The following is an 18,352-nucleotide window of genomic DNA, read 5'->3' on the forward strand; positions in this document are numbered from 1 at the left end:
CCTCCCACCCTCTTTTTAAAGTACTATTGCATCTTCTTTCTATGCAATAGAAACACTCCATCCCTGCAATGTAGAAGTCCACCACTCCACCACCACCCATGTCTTCAGCACACACATGAAAAGGCATTTAACTCCCTTCAGATGCCCATGCCTGCCGTGTACTTAATTTTTGTCTCACTTTATCAGCGTTAAATCCCAGAATACAGGATGTAATAATAAATAAGCCACCTCTGAGCATGTACTGAATGCCTACCCACTTCACTGAGCAACAGTTATCTGTCCCCTTAACAGACAGACACAAGTATCTGTGAGGCTTTGGGGGGGGGGGGCTGTTTTCAGGTCATTAGCATGGCTCCCCTGTAAGACTAATCCCTCTTGCCACCATTCCATACAGATGGAACCAAGTTTGTTCTCCAAGCACAAACTATCCAATCCAATACCGTCTTCTCACACACCTGCTCCTGACACTTTCCAAATAACCCTATTTCCCTCAAGTTTCAAGCTCCATCCCTTGCACCTCTCAATCCCCATCCCTTGTTGATCTTCAAGAAAATGTTTTTAGAGAGAAAGAGCTGCAGTAGGTCAGCTGGGCTGGAGACATCATTTGAAACAGGAGATCAAAAAAGATGGGGGGGAGAGAAGGGGGGCAGTATGGGGCGGATGCAGCAACTTCAAACACAGGACGGTCAGGCAGCAACACAACTTGCTGGCTCATGCTGCTTTCAAGCCTCTGGGAACTTCTGTGCAGCTGCATGCTTAATTTTACAAAGCCAGTGACAGGCAGGCTAAAGGAAGGTAGCATTGGCTATATTTGACTTGCTTCTGCCGTGCTGCGTGGAGTATTGATTGGGGGATTACTGCAGCTTGAGCCTGTGGCATGTTTACATGGAAATAAGTCCCACTAACTGACAACTACACACTACTGGAAAAACTATGCCCCAGGCTCTCCCACAGCTCCATTGCTAGAGCATCTCAGCAATTCTCATTCATCAACGATTTACAGTTGCTACTCTCAGGAAAGCAATGGGAAACTTCACAATTGCATGGCAAACCTGGCTACTGCGGGATCACCAACAAATACATAAAGTGTGATCCACATCCACACCACACATCTTCAAACAGCCACTTGCAGGTGCCTGGGAACCTGGACTTGGTTCCAGTTTAGTAGCATAGGTAAAAATGTTTAAGGCACATGTACGCTACAAACATCATGCCGCCAAGTAACAACCTGTATGCACAGCTATCAGGCTTGTCACATGAGTGGAGTTGTTGTCCTATAAGATTTAGCTAAAATTAATTCAGGAATCTGGGACCAAGGAATCTGACCTGCACACTAGGCAGTGCAGTGCTTACACTACCTTTAACCTGTAGCGCCTTAGAGACCAACTAAGTGTGTTCTGGGTATAAGCATCCATGTGCATGCACACTTCTTCAGATTGGTATCTTTGGTCTGCCCTGGACCTTTTAACCCTTTGGAATCCCCCAAAGAGTTAATTTCTCCCTATGTATACTTACTATCACCGAGGATCAGCTCAACTTCCTCATCAGCGTCAGAGTCTTCATCTTCTCCTTCATCTCCCTCTTCAAGCAGGTTGGCCAGCTCCTCATCATCAGAAGGCGAGAAGTCATTTTCTCCATCCTCTCCTGCATTCTCGTTGTTTTCCTCTTCCTCCAGATCAGCCTCTAGAAGCTGGTCAGTGTCCAGCTCGTCAAGGTCATCTGTGTCATCCTCATCCTCGTCATCATCTTCTTCCTGTTCCTCCTCCTCCTGAAGAGATATCAAGAAAACCATTAAAATAAACAAAAACTGAAAGGGCTGAAAGCAACGTAACAGAGATACGTGTGCTGCCACTGGCTCCTCCTGAACAGCATCCCTCTTCAGGTGTTTTTTTTTAAATGTATTTTTATTGTTACGCGAGCAAAAGGTTGTTAGCTAGCACCACATGGCCTTTGTATGTGCTTCTCAATTCAACAGAAGCCTGACTACCTTGAACTAGTCAGTACAATATTTTAAAAGCTGTTATTTGCAACACAGCAAAAGACAACACAGAACAGGATATTTGGCAAAGAACATAAAGAGCTTAATCTGGTTTTGCCCTACATAACATCAACCCCATTCAAGGTGAAACAATGAGGAGAGAGAGGTTTTGTGAATGAGAGGGTGATCCTGAGTGTGGGTTTTGTTGTTGTTGATCTCCGTTATGTCCTAATGAGGAAAGTAACTGTACTAGAGACACGCACTGACAAATTTCTTATGCTTTCCACACACGGCTAGTTCCCACTGATGAGAAGAAAAGACAATCCACATGCACACAAACTGAATGCCACCCATTTGCTAAGATTAGTTGCTAACAGAGATAAGGGTTCCTAGAACTAGGTTCCCAATGCCACTTCTTCTCAACAAGATCATCAGGACTTGTTAGAATATAGTAGGCCCGTAATGTACATTCTGGGTGGTCCACGTGCAAAGGCAACATTGTGCAAAGTCAGAATGACACCCAGAGCCACCCTCGCCATTTGAAATCTCTCAAGATCAGGGCCATCCAAGATCTCATGAGACGGCCCCACAAAATTTCACTGGAGCACCCCAAAGGCCTTGTGCGACCATCCCACAGCCCTGGAAGCAAAGCTTGAAAAACTGTTTCTGCCGTTGCATGTTATTCTCATATATATATATATATATGTGTGTGTGTGTGTGTATGTGTGTGTGTGTGTGTGTTTTTAAAAAGGTTGTTTCAGATGGCCTTGTGAGATCTAATGAGAGCCTCCAGAGCCCAGGAAGCAAGGGTCTCCTGGTTGCTTGCTTTGTTTGCAATCCACCTGAACCTGCAATCACCTAAGAAAAATAAGTGTTAGTTGCTGGCTATTGTAATTGAAAGATTCACACCTGAAGTTTCATTTCACCCTGTTCAGCACGCACCTTCTTCAAAACTGCATACAGACAAACGGACAAAGCTGAAGTGACAGGTATTATGCACTCCAAAACTCACACTCTAAGCACAATCCGGTAATGTACAATCAATGACAGCAAATAGTGATTATTAGTTCTTTAAGTTTTATTTATGGCATATATTCAAATCTCACAAGCCTTCAACAAATGCACACTAGAATCATGGAACTGTAGAGTTGGAAGGGACCCCAGGGGTCATCTAGTCCAACCCCCTGCAATGCAGAAATCTCAGCTAAAGCATCCATGACAGATGGGCATCCAGCCTCTGCTTAGAAACCTCCAAGGAAGAAGAGTCCACAAACGCCTGAGGGAGACAGTTCCAATGTTGAACAGCTCTGACAATCAGAAAGTTCTTCCTGATGTTACAAGGAAGGAGATTCCGATTAAACAAGCTTACAAGTTTCTCAGTGAAACACACCCTTGTTTGGTCAAGAATATGCCAGGCACCCTCTGTGGAAAAACATCTGGCCTCTGTGGAAAAACATCTTTTTCAGCTTGCAGAGAAACAGGATTGAGTCAAGGATCTCCCATTCAGTAATATTGTATCCTGAATCTTCAAGAACACGAGAATCAGGAATGCATTTATAAAGAAAAGCATACCTCGGGTGATGAAAAGAAAGCAGATCTCCCCGTCCTATTATATTCCTATACTTTGTTTCCATACAACTGACCACCTCACAATGCAAAAAACAGCATGTCCTAATCACAAAATTATTAACCAACGGGAACACCTCAGACTAGAAATGCATCCCAACAATACTGGTTGGTAGAAGAAAATGTTTTAGAATCCATGTATTGGAAGAGGAGAGGGATGCCTCTTTAGAGAGAAACTTATCTTCCTAGGCCTACAGGTAAACTACAAGTTGTACCGCAGAAATAAAAATCTGGCTTTTGATCAATAGGTGAAAAATAACACTTAGTAGTTGTATAGTACTACATCTCCCAAGCACTCCCAAACACTTCCTGCACAATACATCTGAATAAGAAGTCTTCATAGTTCCTTTACGTTTCTTCTAGACCCTACAGCAGCCTAGAGTTGGATCCAGACATAGAGTAAACCCACTGAAATCAATGAAACTTAGGTTTGTAAAGTATAGCTGTTTAAGTCTCACTGGTTTTAACAAGTCTACTATGTATGACTAACTCTGCATTCAACCCATAGTATGTATATAAAGTCACCTTGCGAGAGTTTCTCTAGTCAAACAGCTCCTGAAAAATACCAAGTTTCAGGAAAATCAATTCCCTTTCTACCATGACCTCTTTCTTTATCCTAATTTATGTTTCCTTCCATTAACTGGGGCTTAAAATTATTCTGTAATACTGAGTCTATATTCCTTCTATAGCTTAACTGTTCTCTGCCACAGAAAAGCTAAACTATTTTTATGAGAATGTGACTCTTATTTTATAAAGCATCATTTTCCACCCTTTTGGTCTCTTGAGAACTCGAGTGAAGACATAAAGTTCTTAACAGCAGATGGAACATACAACAACGGAACAGAGGTTCCTCAACACATTTGACCACAATTTCACCTGGCTTCATTTGTGGTCTACATTAGGTAAGTCCACACAAACAATAATTCCAATCGCCTTGCAACTATACTGGAGGAAGAGAGGTGAGAGAGGGAGCACGTAAGCCCAAAATTCATGAACCTAACTGTAAACCATGGTTTATTGCTACATCCAAACCATCTGCAGCCAGTAAAACCAATTATTCTGCTTCTACAGACATATACAACTATACATACACATCTGTGTGTACCAGCCTGTAAATATCTATACATAAAATATAAATGGAGTTCCCTCACAGAATGTGTTTTTACTATTATGTTATACGTCCCAATCTGCAATAAATGAATTCAATTTCATATAAAGTTTGTTATCCTTCATTTAATCACAATGTATGTTCATCTTAATGGCTGCCCTAAAGGTGAGGAGGAAATGTATTAAATAAAACTATGCCCTCTCTGAGTAGTCTTACTGCTTTTCCAGTACTAAAGTAGAAACAGTATTGTTACTTTCCTTCCTGTGTCTTTCCCAAACCTTATTGTGGAGGCATGAATACCCAGAAAAAAATGGGGATGGGTGGGGGAGAGAAACAGTTTCTCGCCCCCCAAGCCTTCACAACTCTACCTTATCCCTAATCCTTTCCTCAACCCACACCAAGTTTGAGTTCATTTGCTTCTTTGATCATTATAGAATGTGCTCCAGACAAAAATATTTTAGTGGTGTTTTTTTTTTACCTTTAGCTTTCAAAATCCAAGTACAGTCATACCTCATGTTATGTTTTCTTCATGTTACGTTCTTTCAGGTGATGTCCCGCGGCGACCCGGAAGTTCCGTAAAGGGTTACTTCCGGGTTTTGCCGCTCGCGCATGCATAGAAGTGCAAAAATGACGTCATGTGCATGCGCAGAAGCGGTGAATCGCAACCCACACATGCACAGACATGCCACTGAGGGTTGCACTCTTTTCATGTTGCGAACGGGTCTCTGGAACGGATCCCATTCGCAACCAGAGGTACCACTGTGTACATTTAAATTCCTCATGGGTCATTGAAAGCAAGACGCAGAACTGACTAGGCATATTAGTACACATTGAGCAAGATTCTTACCATAGGCTTCTATGCAGACCCAGAAGACATGGATAGATGGGACACACGCAACACAGCAAACAATTTGTCATAGATGCCAAATTGGGGTGAAGAGATAAAACACAGTTATTGCCATTCTACAGCTTTAGCCAGTTAAAACAGTAACCACTTATCTACCGTAAGTTGCAAAAGTTGTTTTGATATGTAACACACGTTTTGCCTTTATTTTAGGCAGCAAATTCAGGGAGTGACCCTTAGCCCAAAGGCAGAGTGTGCCTGTTGTGCCTGGAGAAGGTTCAGTCCCAGGCAGCATCTCCAGTTAGAAGGACCAGGTAGCAGCAGGCAAGGTAATATCCTGATACCCTGGAGAGTGACTGCCAACCTGTACAGACTGCACTGAGCTATACAGACAAATAGCTTCATCTGATATAGGACAGCATCTGATGCTCCCAGACAAGGCAAACTTAAGGCCAACCTTTTATTCCCCCCTCCAAAAAAAACCCCCACACACTCATAATTCATAAATTAATACTAAACCAATTAGATTTTTCAAAAGTCCTACACTACTAGCTTCACTTCTGTTAAATGTGTCAGGCATGCCTTTATACTGAAACTCTGCTACGGGATAAATCTGTTCAGTTTTAGTTAATTGTGTGTACAAAGTGATCCATAGTGAGCTAGTCATTGAAAAACTAATATTTGGGCATTAAATGGTCAGTTGTGAATTGCTTGGATACCGTGCTTGATTTTGGATACTGTATCTTTAAATTTCCTGGAATTGTATGTGATTAAGTACACCTGTGGATAGCCATTAGAGTTCTGCCAACAGTATCAGCTTACTACACTGTTAAGTGATTGCTGATCAACTGCTAATTTATGTACCTGTGGGGACAGTTTATTTGGTACTTGTTTATTATTTATTATTGGGTGTTTATCCAGCTTTGGGAAGGCAGCATGAGGGCTGTGGGAAGGGGTGTCAAACGTTGCCAGAGGCTGCCCAAAAAGGCCTCAAGAGCTGCATGTGGCGGACCACGCTGCTGTGGATATTCAGGCCTGCCTTTTAGAGGTGCTATACTGTTTTCCTTTCGGAAAGGCAAAGTCTTAAGTATTCAAAGTCACCATTCTAGAGAAGAAAACATCCACTTACAAGTAACAAGCAATTAAGGTCCATAATCTAACAGTTCAGATGACTATACCCCTCACAAAAGTCTATTGTGCTACACCAAGCACAATGCCTCAATTCTCCCAATGAGAACGACATGGGTGAAAGGAAAAGAAGCCTTGAATTATGGTGCACTGAAAATGATTATGGGCTGGAACAGCTTGTCACAAGTGAGTGCATCTCTTGCTTAAGATGACCACCTGGTCTCTGCACTAAGAGGGATTTTAGACTCACCTGCAGTTATCCATATCAAGTTCCTCAAATAGTTGCATTTATAAATAATTTGGATCTCTCTGCAAGGCTACCTACATTAGCTACCTTTCCATTCTAGCAGATGATAAAAAGGATGGGGCCATTCAGAATCATTTAACCCATAGCATGCTATTATAGGAAAGGTGGTAGGACCTGGGTTTTTCTTGATCACTTTCATCACAGCCCTGTGAGGCCCTAAGACGTCACCATGTCATGCTTCAAAGGAAGGATTTATTGGCAGAAGTCAGGTAACCCACATGCATAGGCCCATCCCTTTTTGCCAACAAGCCCCCAATGTGCCTCAGCCACTTAACTGTACTGCATTATGCACGCTGAGCAAGACTAACAGGCAAGAGTGGCTGGATCTATGTACCACTGAGGTAGAGTGGCCACACCAACTATTGACACTATGGGAGCACCACACAAACTGGGCTGCACTACAGAACAAGTTGGATGCTAAGACTCGCCTCAGCTGAGAATGCCCTGAACACGTGGAGAGTACCTTTCAGGTATTACTTAGTAACCAGCTATCCCACACTCTTGAGAACAGGGTGGTCTTCTAACACAAAGAACTTGCTTCCAATTGGCACTGGATACTTGATGCAACCATTTAAACAGAACGGTGGTCATGGCCAAGACCCATACCTCTCTCCACAGACTGAACACTATCCAGTTTCCGGGTTGCGTGTCAATAGCTGAACTATGGAAAAGGTTGATCTTGGCCACTGACATGATGGTCTTAAGGGCAGATGTCTCCAAGGGATGTGAAAGAACTAAGGTGGAAGAAGCATCAGCACTTGCCTCTCTCCTGAAGCTGGCAATTTTCCTGACCTACCCCCTGACCCCCAATACCTCCAACTGTAGCTAGTGAACAAAGCAAGATGGGGAAATCCTGTACCTAAAAGCTAGACAGAGGTTAGCTGGGGGGGGGGGGGGGGGCTTCAACTAAGGGAGCCATACAGTACTAGGAACTATTCATCCACCCAAGGCCTACTTGATGGAAGAAGACCAAGAGTGATTCCAGACAGAACACTTTTTTTTCAAGTTTCAGAAACACTGGTAGTCCCCATTTCTCATCCCTGGCAGTCCAAATGGCAAATGAAGAGCTGGAAGAATTGGCACAGCTCCAAAGAGTTGTACAGGAAGTGGCAGGGAACACACCTCACAACACACAGCTCCTCTATTTTGTGATGTCTTATCTCTTCTTCCTTTCCAGTTTAGCTCTACACTACGTAATCACCCCTAGGCAATGCAGTAGCTAAGCTTTCTACACTGGCAGCGGGAGACAGCAAAACAGCTAGCAAAACAGCAGGAAAAGAAGCTACTAAGCTCTGATAGAACTCTTAGCATTTTGGCTCCAAAAGACAACATCTCTCTTAAAATTAAGAATAACTCTGAATACCTTGCAGAGCAGCAGTGGAGAAGTACCGAAAATATGTGGGGCTGAAATTGTAACTACAACTTGTAAGAACAGGGTTTACTAAAGCCTAGCGGGGGGGGGGGGGGGCTTACACACAAACCTGCCAATTTCCTATAAATAATCATAGACTCATAGAATTGTGGAGTTGGAAGGGACCCTAAGGGACATCTCTTCCAACTCCCTGCATACAACACTGTTTTGCTCAAATCATTCTTTATTTTTATTATTTGGCTTACCCTCCAGCATGCCCCTAGCAAATGAGAGGGGCTTCTATACAGCTGGACAGACTTTCTTCCAGGCTTGACAACTCATTGCATCTGACACCTCATTTTGTCCATTTATTCTACAGGAAGCAAGCAAGCATGAACAGACGAGGGCACAAAAATCACTGCTGTAAAGCAAAGAAGTGCCACCAGGTCTAGGCACCTCTGGGGAGCCAGCATTGGCTCTGATCTCATAGCTCCATTGCTTGAACAACCATGGTTTAAAGCAACAACTTAGTACTTGGAAAAATTAATTAAGAGAGACGCAGAGCCGATTTCCCCAAGACTCAAAACAAATTGAAACACCAACATTTGAACTTATAATGTAAAGCTATCTGCTGCCTGAGGAAAACGTTCAACTTTCAAATCAGGACTGGGGACGTAGGAGTTTCTGATGGGTGGGTGTAACAATAAGCATTCACTTAAATGGATTATATGAGGTCAAGAACAGACAAAATATTTAATTCCACCCCTCCTTACAATAAAAGAGCAAATAACTGCCCAATGGGAAAGTTTCCGAGCATCCTAATCTAAATGACATACCTTGAAACCAAGCAAAGTAATTTTATTCTGAGTTAAGCAAAAAGAAAAAGGTTTCAACTTTCCTCTGCCATGACTGCAGCTTTGACTTTGTTTCTATTGTAAACACTGATGGTATTTCTACCCTGGAACAAACAAGCAAAAACAATCCAACCAACAACCATACAGAATCATTTTTATTGATCATTTGGCAGACAGTTTGGCACAAAGAAATGTACCAAACTTAGGAAGTCACATTACTTTCTGCAACCCTAAGCAGCAACAGTATTTTAGCCATTTTAAGAGTTAACTACAATAGAGTATATCTGTGAAACAATGGTCCTAATACACAAGGAAAAAGCAGAATCTCTTTAAGCAGCTCTGGATTCATTTCCACAGTATGCATTGGCCCACTGCAAGGGAAGTCCACCTATTTGATTGTTGGAAATGTAGCTGCTGCGTGAGTGCCAGGAAAATCCATAAATCACCACGAGAAGACATATTAATAACTCTCTCTTTTCTCATTCACCTCCTGAACAGAGCCACCCATTTGGTTGCTTAGTTTAGGCATGCTGCGACTGATTCATTCAATCACTTATTAACATAGTAAAAGCAATTAACAAAAAAAAGTGAAAACAAACAACTAATATCACTACTGCAAAAAAGGGACACCAAAAATCTGTTCCTGCTTGCAGCTCAACAAATACAAGGTACTTCACTCATCAGAACTCAACTCAAAATTGCTTTAGTGTGCTGTCTGTTATAACAAACCAAAACCATGTAAGATAAATAATATACAATAAAGATTTAGGGTTGCACCCAGTGTAGTGCTACGCAGTGTGTTTCATCAGCCCAGGGATCCCCACTTGCACAACTCCTTGCACCCCACCCTACAAATCTGTTCTGGGTTTCCTTCCCAAGATGTTAGTTGGATACCACCCTTAAAAGCTATTTTCAAAGCTTTTCTAAAAAGTTTAACAAAGGAGACATTTTGTATATGCTACCTGGTCTTCCTCCTCATCCTCCTCATCTTCTGCCAAACGCTGCCTGCCCACCTCGTAGAGCCTGCAGACAGTATCCATGTTCATGGCATCCATGCTTCCTTGGTTCTGAAACAGGAACCAGATACCAAGTATGGTAGGTTAGCTTCCATCCAACATGCTGGACTGACAAATTCAGCAACACCACCTGCATCATCATCATCTCTCCATCCCAGTTACACACCTACACTTACAATTGAACAGCTGTTTGATTACCTTGTTTGGTTCTTGTAATGCAAGAAAAAGACATTTACCTCAATCACCGCCAAGTAACAGTCCTTTGTGTCTGTACACAGGTCAAATATGTTCCTTTTCACATCAATGGTGGCTGGAAAAGAACACATGTTTTAATCCACATTTAGCCAAGACAAAAGATGCTGAAAGCCAAAAAGAAACAAAGAAAACATCAAAGAATTGAGAAATGTATTAAATCATCAAATTGTAAAGTTGGAAGGGACCACAAGAGTCATCTAGTCCAACACTCTGTAATGCAGGAATCTTTTGCCCAACATGGGGCTCAAATCCACGACTCTGAGATTAATAATCTTATGCTCTGACTAAGCTAACCATGTGCCTAACAGTCTATCACCTTCTTCAGAGCAAAAACATTTTTCTTGCACTAACAGGATGATTCATTCAAAGCTACAGGCAAAAACATATCAGGCATAGTGTAACCTTTTAATAAATCTCTCCATGATGAGCATGATTTCAAAGCATTGCCTTGTTTTACATATATAGACAGGGGAGGAGGGTTCTGGTCCTCTTGGTGCAGCCCCTTCTTTCCCTAGCTGTTCACAAGGAAATCCTTTTTGGTGAAGCTGAACCACAACTGCATTCTTAAAAGGAGGTGTAATGATATCTATGGCCGTTTCTCCAGGAAGCAAGCTAGAAGCTTTCTGCAAAGGAAGTGAAAGTAATATACAGTGGTACCTCAGGTTAAGTACTTAATTCGTTCCGGAGGTCCGTTCTTAACCTGAAACTGTTCTTAACCTGAAGCACCACTTTAGCTAATGGGGCCTCCCGCTGCTGCCGTGCCGCCGGAGCACGATTTCTGTTCTCATCCTGAAGCAAAGTTCTTAACCCGAGGTACTATTTCTGGGTTAGCAGAGTCTGTAACCTGAAGCGTATGTAACCCGAGGTACCACTGTACGTAGTTTTGCTCAATATAAATTCAGGTAAGCGCAAGCACGATCTTTACCAATGGGTTTGTAGTCTGTTGCATTGAAAGTCCTGAAAGATGATCCAAAGGGACTCCGCATCCTCTCTTCCAGAAGATCATCTTCATCGTCGGCCTGCAACATTGCTGATCAAGGGGAAAAGGTGTTTAAGTAAGCCGTTTCTGATGGTCTAAAATTGTTTTAGGAGCATAGGAAGCTGCCTTTTACTGAGCCAGCCTAATAGTCCATCTAGCTCAGTACTGTACACACTGATTGGCAGCAGCTCTCCATGGTTACAGGCAGGTGGCATTGCCAGCCCAACCTGGAGATGTGGGAGACTGAAGCTGGTGCTTTCTGCATGCAAAGGACATGTGACACTGAAACAAGGAGAATGGAACCAACTAGAGCAGCCTTCCCCAACCCGGTGCCCTCCAGATGTTTGGGACTATGAATCCCATAGCCCCTGACCCTTGGGCTATGGTGGCTAGGGCTAAAGAAAAGTGTAATCCAAAACATTTCGAGAGCACCAAGTTGAAGAAGGCTGCCATAGACCAATGGACTGGCATATTCAGAAAAAGGATAGAGAAATTGTAGCGTTTTTCTCTGAAGAATTTGAGCTACCTGTTGAATAAGTATGCATAGGCTTTGAGTTGGGAAGGATGGGCTTGAGAGCAAAGAAAACTGAGTAGGTGAGTAAGGCTGAATTGGAAGGAAGAGGAAGGAACAAGTGGGGAAACGGATAATCTGGAAGAGGGAATGAGATATCAGGGTAACAGCAAGAAGTGCTAGAAAATGAGAAGGAGGAACCAAACAGAACATATATACAAGGCCCCCAGGAACCAGCAAGCATCCCTTCTGTATTTCTACAAGTAGCAGAAACTAACCAGTCAGTCAAACCACTGTGAAGTTTCAGCCCACCTTTGGAACTCTGCAGGAAGACTTTGTACTCACACAGCTGAGCCAGGAGCCTTTTTTTTTAGTGACAAAACATGCAATTCTGCATGCCTTGACTGTGTATGTTTTTGTTAACTACCACAAAGTAACATAGGAACAGGCATCTTACTAATGGGCATCTTACCTCCATACATGACTGTTCCAGTATGGTTGAAAACGACACGGCACTGATCCAAGGCTGGCACTGTGTGTAGCAAGTGGAAAGTTCGCAGGTCCCACTGGGGAACATGTTAGGGAAGAATCCACGCAATCATCTGTTGCAATACCTGCAGCAGCAATTAGCATGTGAATAATGGGGCGCGGGTGGCACTGTGGGTTAAACCACAGAGCCTTCAGCTTGCCAATTGGAAGGTCAGCAGTTCAAATCCCCACGACGGGGTGAGCTCCCGTTGCTCGGTCCCTGCTCCTGCCAACCTAGCAGTTTGAAAGCACGTCAAAGTGCAAGTAGATAAAGAGGTACCACTCTGGCGGGAAGGTAAACGGCGTTTCCATGCGCTGCTCTGGTTCACCAGAAGCGGCTTAGTCATGCTGGCCACATGACCCGGAAACTGTACGCCGGCTCCCTCGGCCAATAAAGCGAGATGAGCGCCGCAACCCCAGAGTCGGCCACGAATGGACCTAATGGTCAGGGGTCCCTTTACCTTTTAATGCCAAATATATTGTTGGTGGATGTTACAGAAAACGCCAGTGGCAAAGCTGCCACCAAGATCAAGCAGGACTTCCCAGTATCTAGAACTTCCTCTAGCCCAGCCTTCTCCAAGCAAGTGTCATTGTTTTGGACTAGAACTCCCGTCAGTGCCAACCTGCATGGCCAATGGTCTGCATTATGAGATCAGGGATGATGGCACTAGGTTACAGAAGGCTGGTCTACTCCTACACTTAGGTCTGATTGTCCAATCTTCCTCCCTGGCCCAATTCCGAACTGCCACCCTCATTAATATTTGAGAATCGGACAACAATGACTCTCTGAATTCGACTTTACAATATTGCCTTGCAAAGTGCTTTGTCCTAGCCACTTTGAACAGGAGGGCCCAAATTGGCATTGCAATATGTGTAGCGAACAAACTTACTAATCCAAGCTACTGCCCTATCTTGAAGAATTCTATTATTGCACTTCATCTGATAAAACAAGAAACATTACACCACATTCTGCAATCATTTGTTCAGCACGCCAAGCTCCTTAAGATCATTGTGTGAGTCACAGCTCAGGCACAAAGGATACAATTTCTGTGTTGACTATGACTTCCAGCCCATTTGGATGAAAAACACCACTGATGGTCATGTTGAATTTATCAAACTTGTGAATAGCCTGTGCAGAGCGGACATCCCAAAGGACGCCATCATTTAAGACAAGGTCGTCTGTGGGGTTAAAAGTGGCACAATTCTTCTTGTAGTTGTTTGCAAGATCTGGATTAAACAGAGTTAACAGCTTGTTGCCAGTCTGAATATCATAGATCTTTTGGATTAAAAAGAAGAAAAGAAAATAGTCAAGATCTGCAATTCGTTTGCATCTAAAGAGAACAAAAGTATGTGCAATAGTGTCAAAATCATTTTTTGCAGACAACCACCTGCCCTGAGTTTGCTCATTCACCATGAAAAGAATTTACAAGTTCATGATCAGTCTCTGTGGGAGTGCTCAGTGAATTCATTCTGTATTCTGACAATGCCCAGAAATCATTACAGACACTAATGGGTTAGAGAGAAATCAAAGGGCATTACAGTGGTACCTCCAGTTACGAACGGGATCTGTTCCAGAGGCCTGGCCATATCCCAAAATCTTTGTAACTGGAGGCGCCTGTTCTGCGCATGCGCACAGCACTGTAGAGCGCTTCTGTGCAGGTGGGAAACCCACTTCCGGGTTTGCCACGTTCACAACCCAAAAGTTACGTTACCCGAAGGTAACGTAACCCAAGGGTCTTACCTACAGTAAGGTTAAGAGGCAGATGGTATGCTTCCTTTGCTAAGCTTATGTAACAGTAGGTGAATTATTTGCATTGCTACCTACTGCCATGTTAGGAGTACATTTTAAGAATTCTAAGAAGGGTTGTCTCTTTCTAGATTCCCACAGTCACCAATCAGGGAAAACAAGTAGCAGGAACCTCACAAGTATCAAAGAGTCCCCTGCATTTATTTCCTAGCTCTTGAATTAAATCATTTTTCCTATACCTTGATACTCTCAACAACCAAGTGTCTTAAATTTACACAATCCTCTTTTTAAAAAGCAGCAAAAGAATAAAAAAACCACTGTAAAATGGCACTACACTGTTTTTCTTAATAACTAAAGAAACAAACCTATTGGACAAAGGACCAAACCCGTGTTGTTCCATTGTTGTAGCCATGTTAGCATGTCACGGCAAAATCAGTTAAGAATTTTGTAGCACCCTTAAAGACTATTGATTACGGAATAAGCTTTTATAAGATGGATCCTAGTCTACAGAAGCCTATGCCATAAAAATATGCTAGTCTTTTAACATGCTACAGGGTCAGTGTGCTGTAAATTTAAGAAACCAATTTAATTTTTATTTTAGCTGCTTTTCATAAATTGCTGCAGATTCACTGCTTTTTACTTCTGCGCTCTGTGTAGCACTTTGCTCACAGCTGATACTAAATAGTAATATTGCCAATTTGTACATTCTGCTTCAATACAGGAATGTTTTCTGAAATTGCTTCAAATTTTAAACGATTCAACCAAGAACAACCTTTCACAAGTCGCGTAAGCTATCCAAACTGGCAATGCATGAGGTTTCTAGAGCAGTGTAACCTAAGGAGCACATCCACTACTGCTCATTTACGATGGAAATGTCTTTCTTAATTGCCAGAGAATGTGCAAACTGACCAAGAAGTAAAGGCTGCTGCTCAGAAAACTGTGGTGCAAAGTCTCAATCCATTAGGGGGGGGGGGGAATCCCTAATTGAGATTAGGGATCATGGGTAATGAAATAGACTACCATAAAGGATTCCATGTACCACATGGTGGAAAAAGCGTCACAAAATGAAAAGTTACTATTCTGACATATATGCTAAAAAGATTTTTGCAGACTTGTTTTCTTTAAAATTATTTTCATATAGATGCTTAACTGGAAATCAAACCATACTCTGAACATTTGAATGTGTTTCTTTTACCCTTCTCTCAGATACATTTTATGTACGGGATCCTTTAAACACTAATTTCCCTTTGCCGAAGCTAAGAATACATTTTTTTAGCCTGTTGCCTCCCAAATGACCGGATCATGAGGTAAGATCAGATTTCTTTTGAAGGCTAAGATAAAGAACACAGCAGAGCAACATAGAAATAATACTTTGTTTAAATGCAAATATATAGGGAAATCAACAAAAGGGCAAGGAAAATTGTGAAGAATTTGAATAGATTTATGCTTTATGACATTTGTCTTCCTAAAGTAAGACAGTCCCCGAGATTAACTCTGCTTGACACTGCCACCTTCAGATTGCTTCTAACACCTCAGAACAAAGAATATTTGATATGTTATACTAGAAAAGTAAAATTACTGGCTCATTTTCATTCATCCTAAAATAAAGTACAGATTCTCTTTAAAATCTCTAACAATTTATTTTTAAACCAACGAGGAAACATTAAATTATATATTGGGGGGGGGGGATAATTTCCAGGTGAATGTGTCCTAGGAAACAATCCAGAAAATGTCCTTTATGATGAATCAACTAGGCTAGGGGACGCGGGTGGCGCTGTGGGTAAAACCTCAGTGCCTAGGACTTGCCGATCGCATGGTCGGCGGTTCGAATCCCCGCGGCGGGGTGAGCTCCCGTCTTTCGGTCCCAGCTCCTGCCCACCTAGCAGTTTGAAAGCACCCCTAAGTGCAAGTAGATAAATAGGTACCGCTTTCTAGCGGGAAGGTAAACGGCGTTTCCGTGTGTTGCGCTGGTGCTGGCTCGCCAGAGCAGCTTCGTCACGCTGGCCACGTGACCCGGAAGTGTCTCCGGACAGCGCTGGCCCCCGGCCTCTTAAGTGAGATGGGCGCACCACCCTAGAGTCAGACATGACTGGCCCATATGGGCAGGGGTACCTTTACCTTTACAACTAGGCTAGGCATTATAGATCCCCAAAGGAAGGGCAGGCATAACACCAAGGAGGGGCCCAGCTTTCACCATTGGACATTAATGAGCCAATGAGGTCAAAGGTCATCTGATCCATCCTCCATGAAGCAAGTTCCATCACCAGATCTATTCATGGCACATTTGAACTAATTGCTAGATCTCTTTCAAGCAACATCAGAGTTTCGTATCTGAAGAAGTGTGCATGCACACGAAAGCTCATACCAATAACTAACTTAGTTGGTCTCTAAGGTGCTACTGGAAGGAATTTATTTATTTATTTATTTATTTATTTATTAAATTTTGTTTTGATCAGAGCTTAGTTAGCCCTCTCTAACTCATTTACACAGCACTTCTGTTACGTAATAGCTATGGTTTGGCTACTGAATTTCATTTTTTATTTCAGTTCACCAAACTTGTTCAGTATTAATCTCATCCTATACCGCCAAGGATGATGAATCTGTGATTCTTTACCTTTTGATAAGACTACAACTTCCATCAGTTCCAGCCAGCATGGCAAACTATCAGCTTTGATGGGAACTGTGGACCCATAACATTTGGAGCACCACGAGTTCCTCATCCCTACTCTATGCAATGTTTCAAAGTTCTTCCCATAAGATATGGTTCTGGCATGCAAATGGCTACAACATGCTTACACAGAGAATGTTAAATTGGCTTCGGAGATTTTAAAAGTGATACTTACATGGGCAATGTCCCCCTTTGTGCCAATAACCCTGTCCTGAGAGTGCTTGCTGAATTCCACATAGTGGTCGTCTGTGAAGGAATGCCTGCACAGGAGAATCAAATGTTCAATACGCAGTAAGAGATCAAAGCAACAATGTTTCTCAACAGTCATTTGGTGCACCTTTTAATGTATTATTGCATCACATAATACAGAATATACTGGTTGTTGAGCTAATCATAAAATATAGTCACTCCTCTGCTACTATAAAACCCAGCTATATTCACTACTAGGGCAATCTTTATCTATCTGTCATCTGCCTAATATGCATTCAAACGAGTCCATAGGATTATAGTCACTTAACAGGTTGCTCCTTTAATAGTCTGGTCTATCAGGGTAATGAGAACACAATAAAGAGCGTACATACTTAGTTTCAAAGACAGACTTCATTCCCCACAATGCAGAAAGAGGCTGGCTCCAAGATGCAGATGTCAGCAGTAAAGAGCCGTCCTGCAGTTTAGGGGAGACAACAAAGAAGCAGAAGTGTATTGTTATTATGCATGTGGATGTATTCTTATTTAGCAGGATGTTGGGGGAAATTCCCTGCCATTTTGTTCTGGGAAGAAAGAAAGCCATCAGAGCTGCTAATTGTGCCATGCTGCAAACAAAGTTTTGGGTAGGTAACAATATTGGCAGTCCAACGGCCAACGTCACCACATTTGTCATGCAGGTAAACCCAATGAGTATCTCATCAGCCATTTGGGGTACGTGGCCACTCCAAATGACCTGTTCTGAGCAAAGCTTCATTATCATTATCATCATCATCACCAGCAGCAGCAGCAGCAGCAGCAGCAGCAACTGCTGGGAATCACGAGTGGGAGAGAGTTGCTGTAGCACTTGTGTCCTGCCTGCAGGCTTCCTCTAGACATCTGGTAGGCAACTTGTGAGAACAGGATGCTGAGCTAGATGTGTCTTTGACTTGATCCAACAGAGCTCTTATGTTCTTATAATGCACAGCAGCATGGGGAAGTGAGCTTTTCACAAGATTAACCTCGACCAAGGGTAGCCAAAATGGTGCTTTCCAAATGGTGTGACTACATTCCTGACCACTGGCCATTCTAGCTAACGCTGATGGAAGTTGTCACCCATAAAACCTGGATGGCACCCCATTGGCTTACAACTGTGAGAACTGTCACTTAGAATCAGAGAATTGTAGAGTTGGAAGGGAACGCATGGGGTCATCTAGTCCAACCCCCTGCAATGCAGAAATCTTTCACCCAACATGGGGCTCGAACTCA

At 42.7% G+C, this 18,352-nt stretch overlaps 1 protein-coding gene across 3 annotated transcripts in view; it reads right to left on the reverse strand.

Moving 5' to 3' along the window:
- Positions 1-18,352, reverse strand: part of DCAF1 (DDB1 and CUL4 associated factor 1) — a 59,460-nt gene that overhangs the window by 11,285 nt on the left and 29,823 nt on the right. For all 3 annotated transcript variants that reach the window (XM_079968028.1, XM_079968027.1, XM_079968026.1), the window contains exons 16-23: positions 17,482-17,564; positions 17,076-17,160; positions 13,528-13,761; positions 12,430-12,523; positions 11,393-11,497; positions 10,449-10,522; positions 10,159-10,263; positions 1,516-1,768 (exon numbers count right to left, since the gene is read on the reverse strand). In XM_079968028.1, coding sequence (XP_079824154.1) covers positions 1,516-1,768; positions 10,159-10,263; positions 10,449-10,522; positions 11,393-11,497; positions 12,430-12,523; positions 13,528-13,761; positions 17,076-17,160; positions 17,482-17,564 — 1,033 coding nt within the window. The remainder of the gene's footprint in view (positions 1-1,515; positions 1,769-10,158; positions 10,264-10,448; positions 10,523-11,392; positions 11,498-12,429; positions 12,524-13,527; positions 13,762-17,075; positions 17,161-17,481; positions 17,565-18,352) is intronic.

The sequence above is a fragment of the Podarcis cretensis genome (genome assembly GCF_951804945.1).
Source record: "Podarcis cretensis genome assembly, chromosome: 2".
Classification (NCBI taxonomy): Eukaryota; Metazoa; Chordata; class Lepidosauria; order Squamata; family Lacertidae; genus Podarcis; species Podarcis cretensis.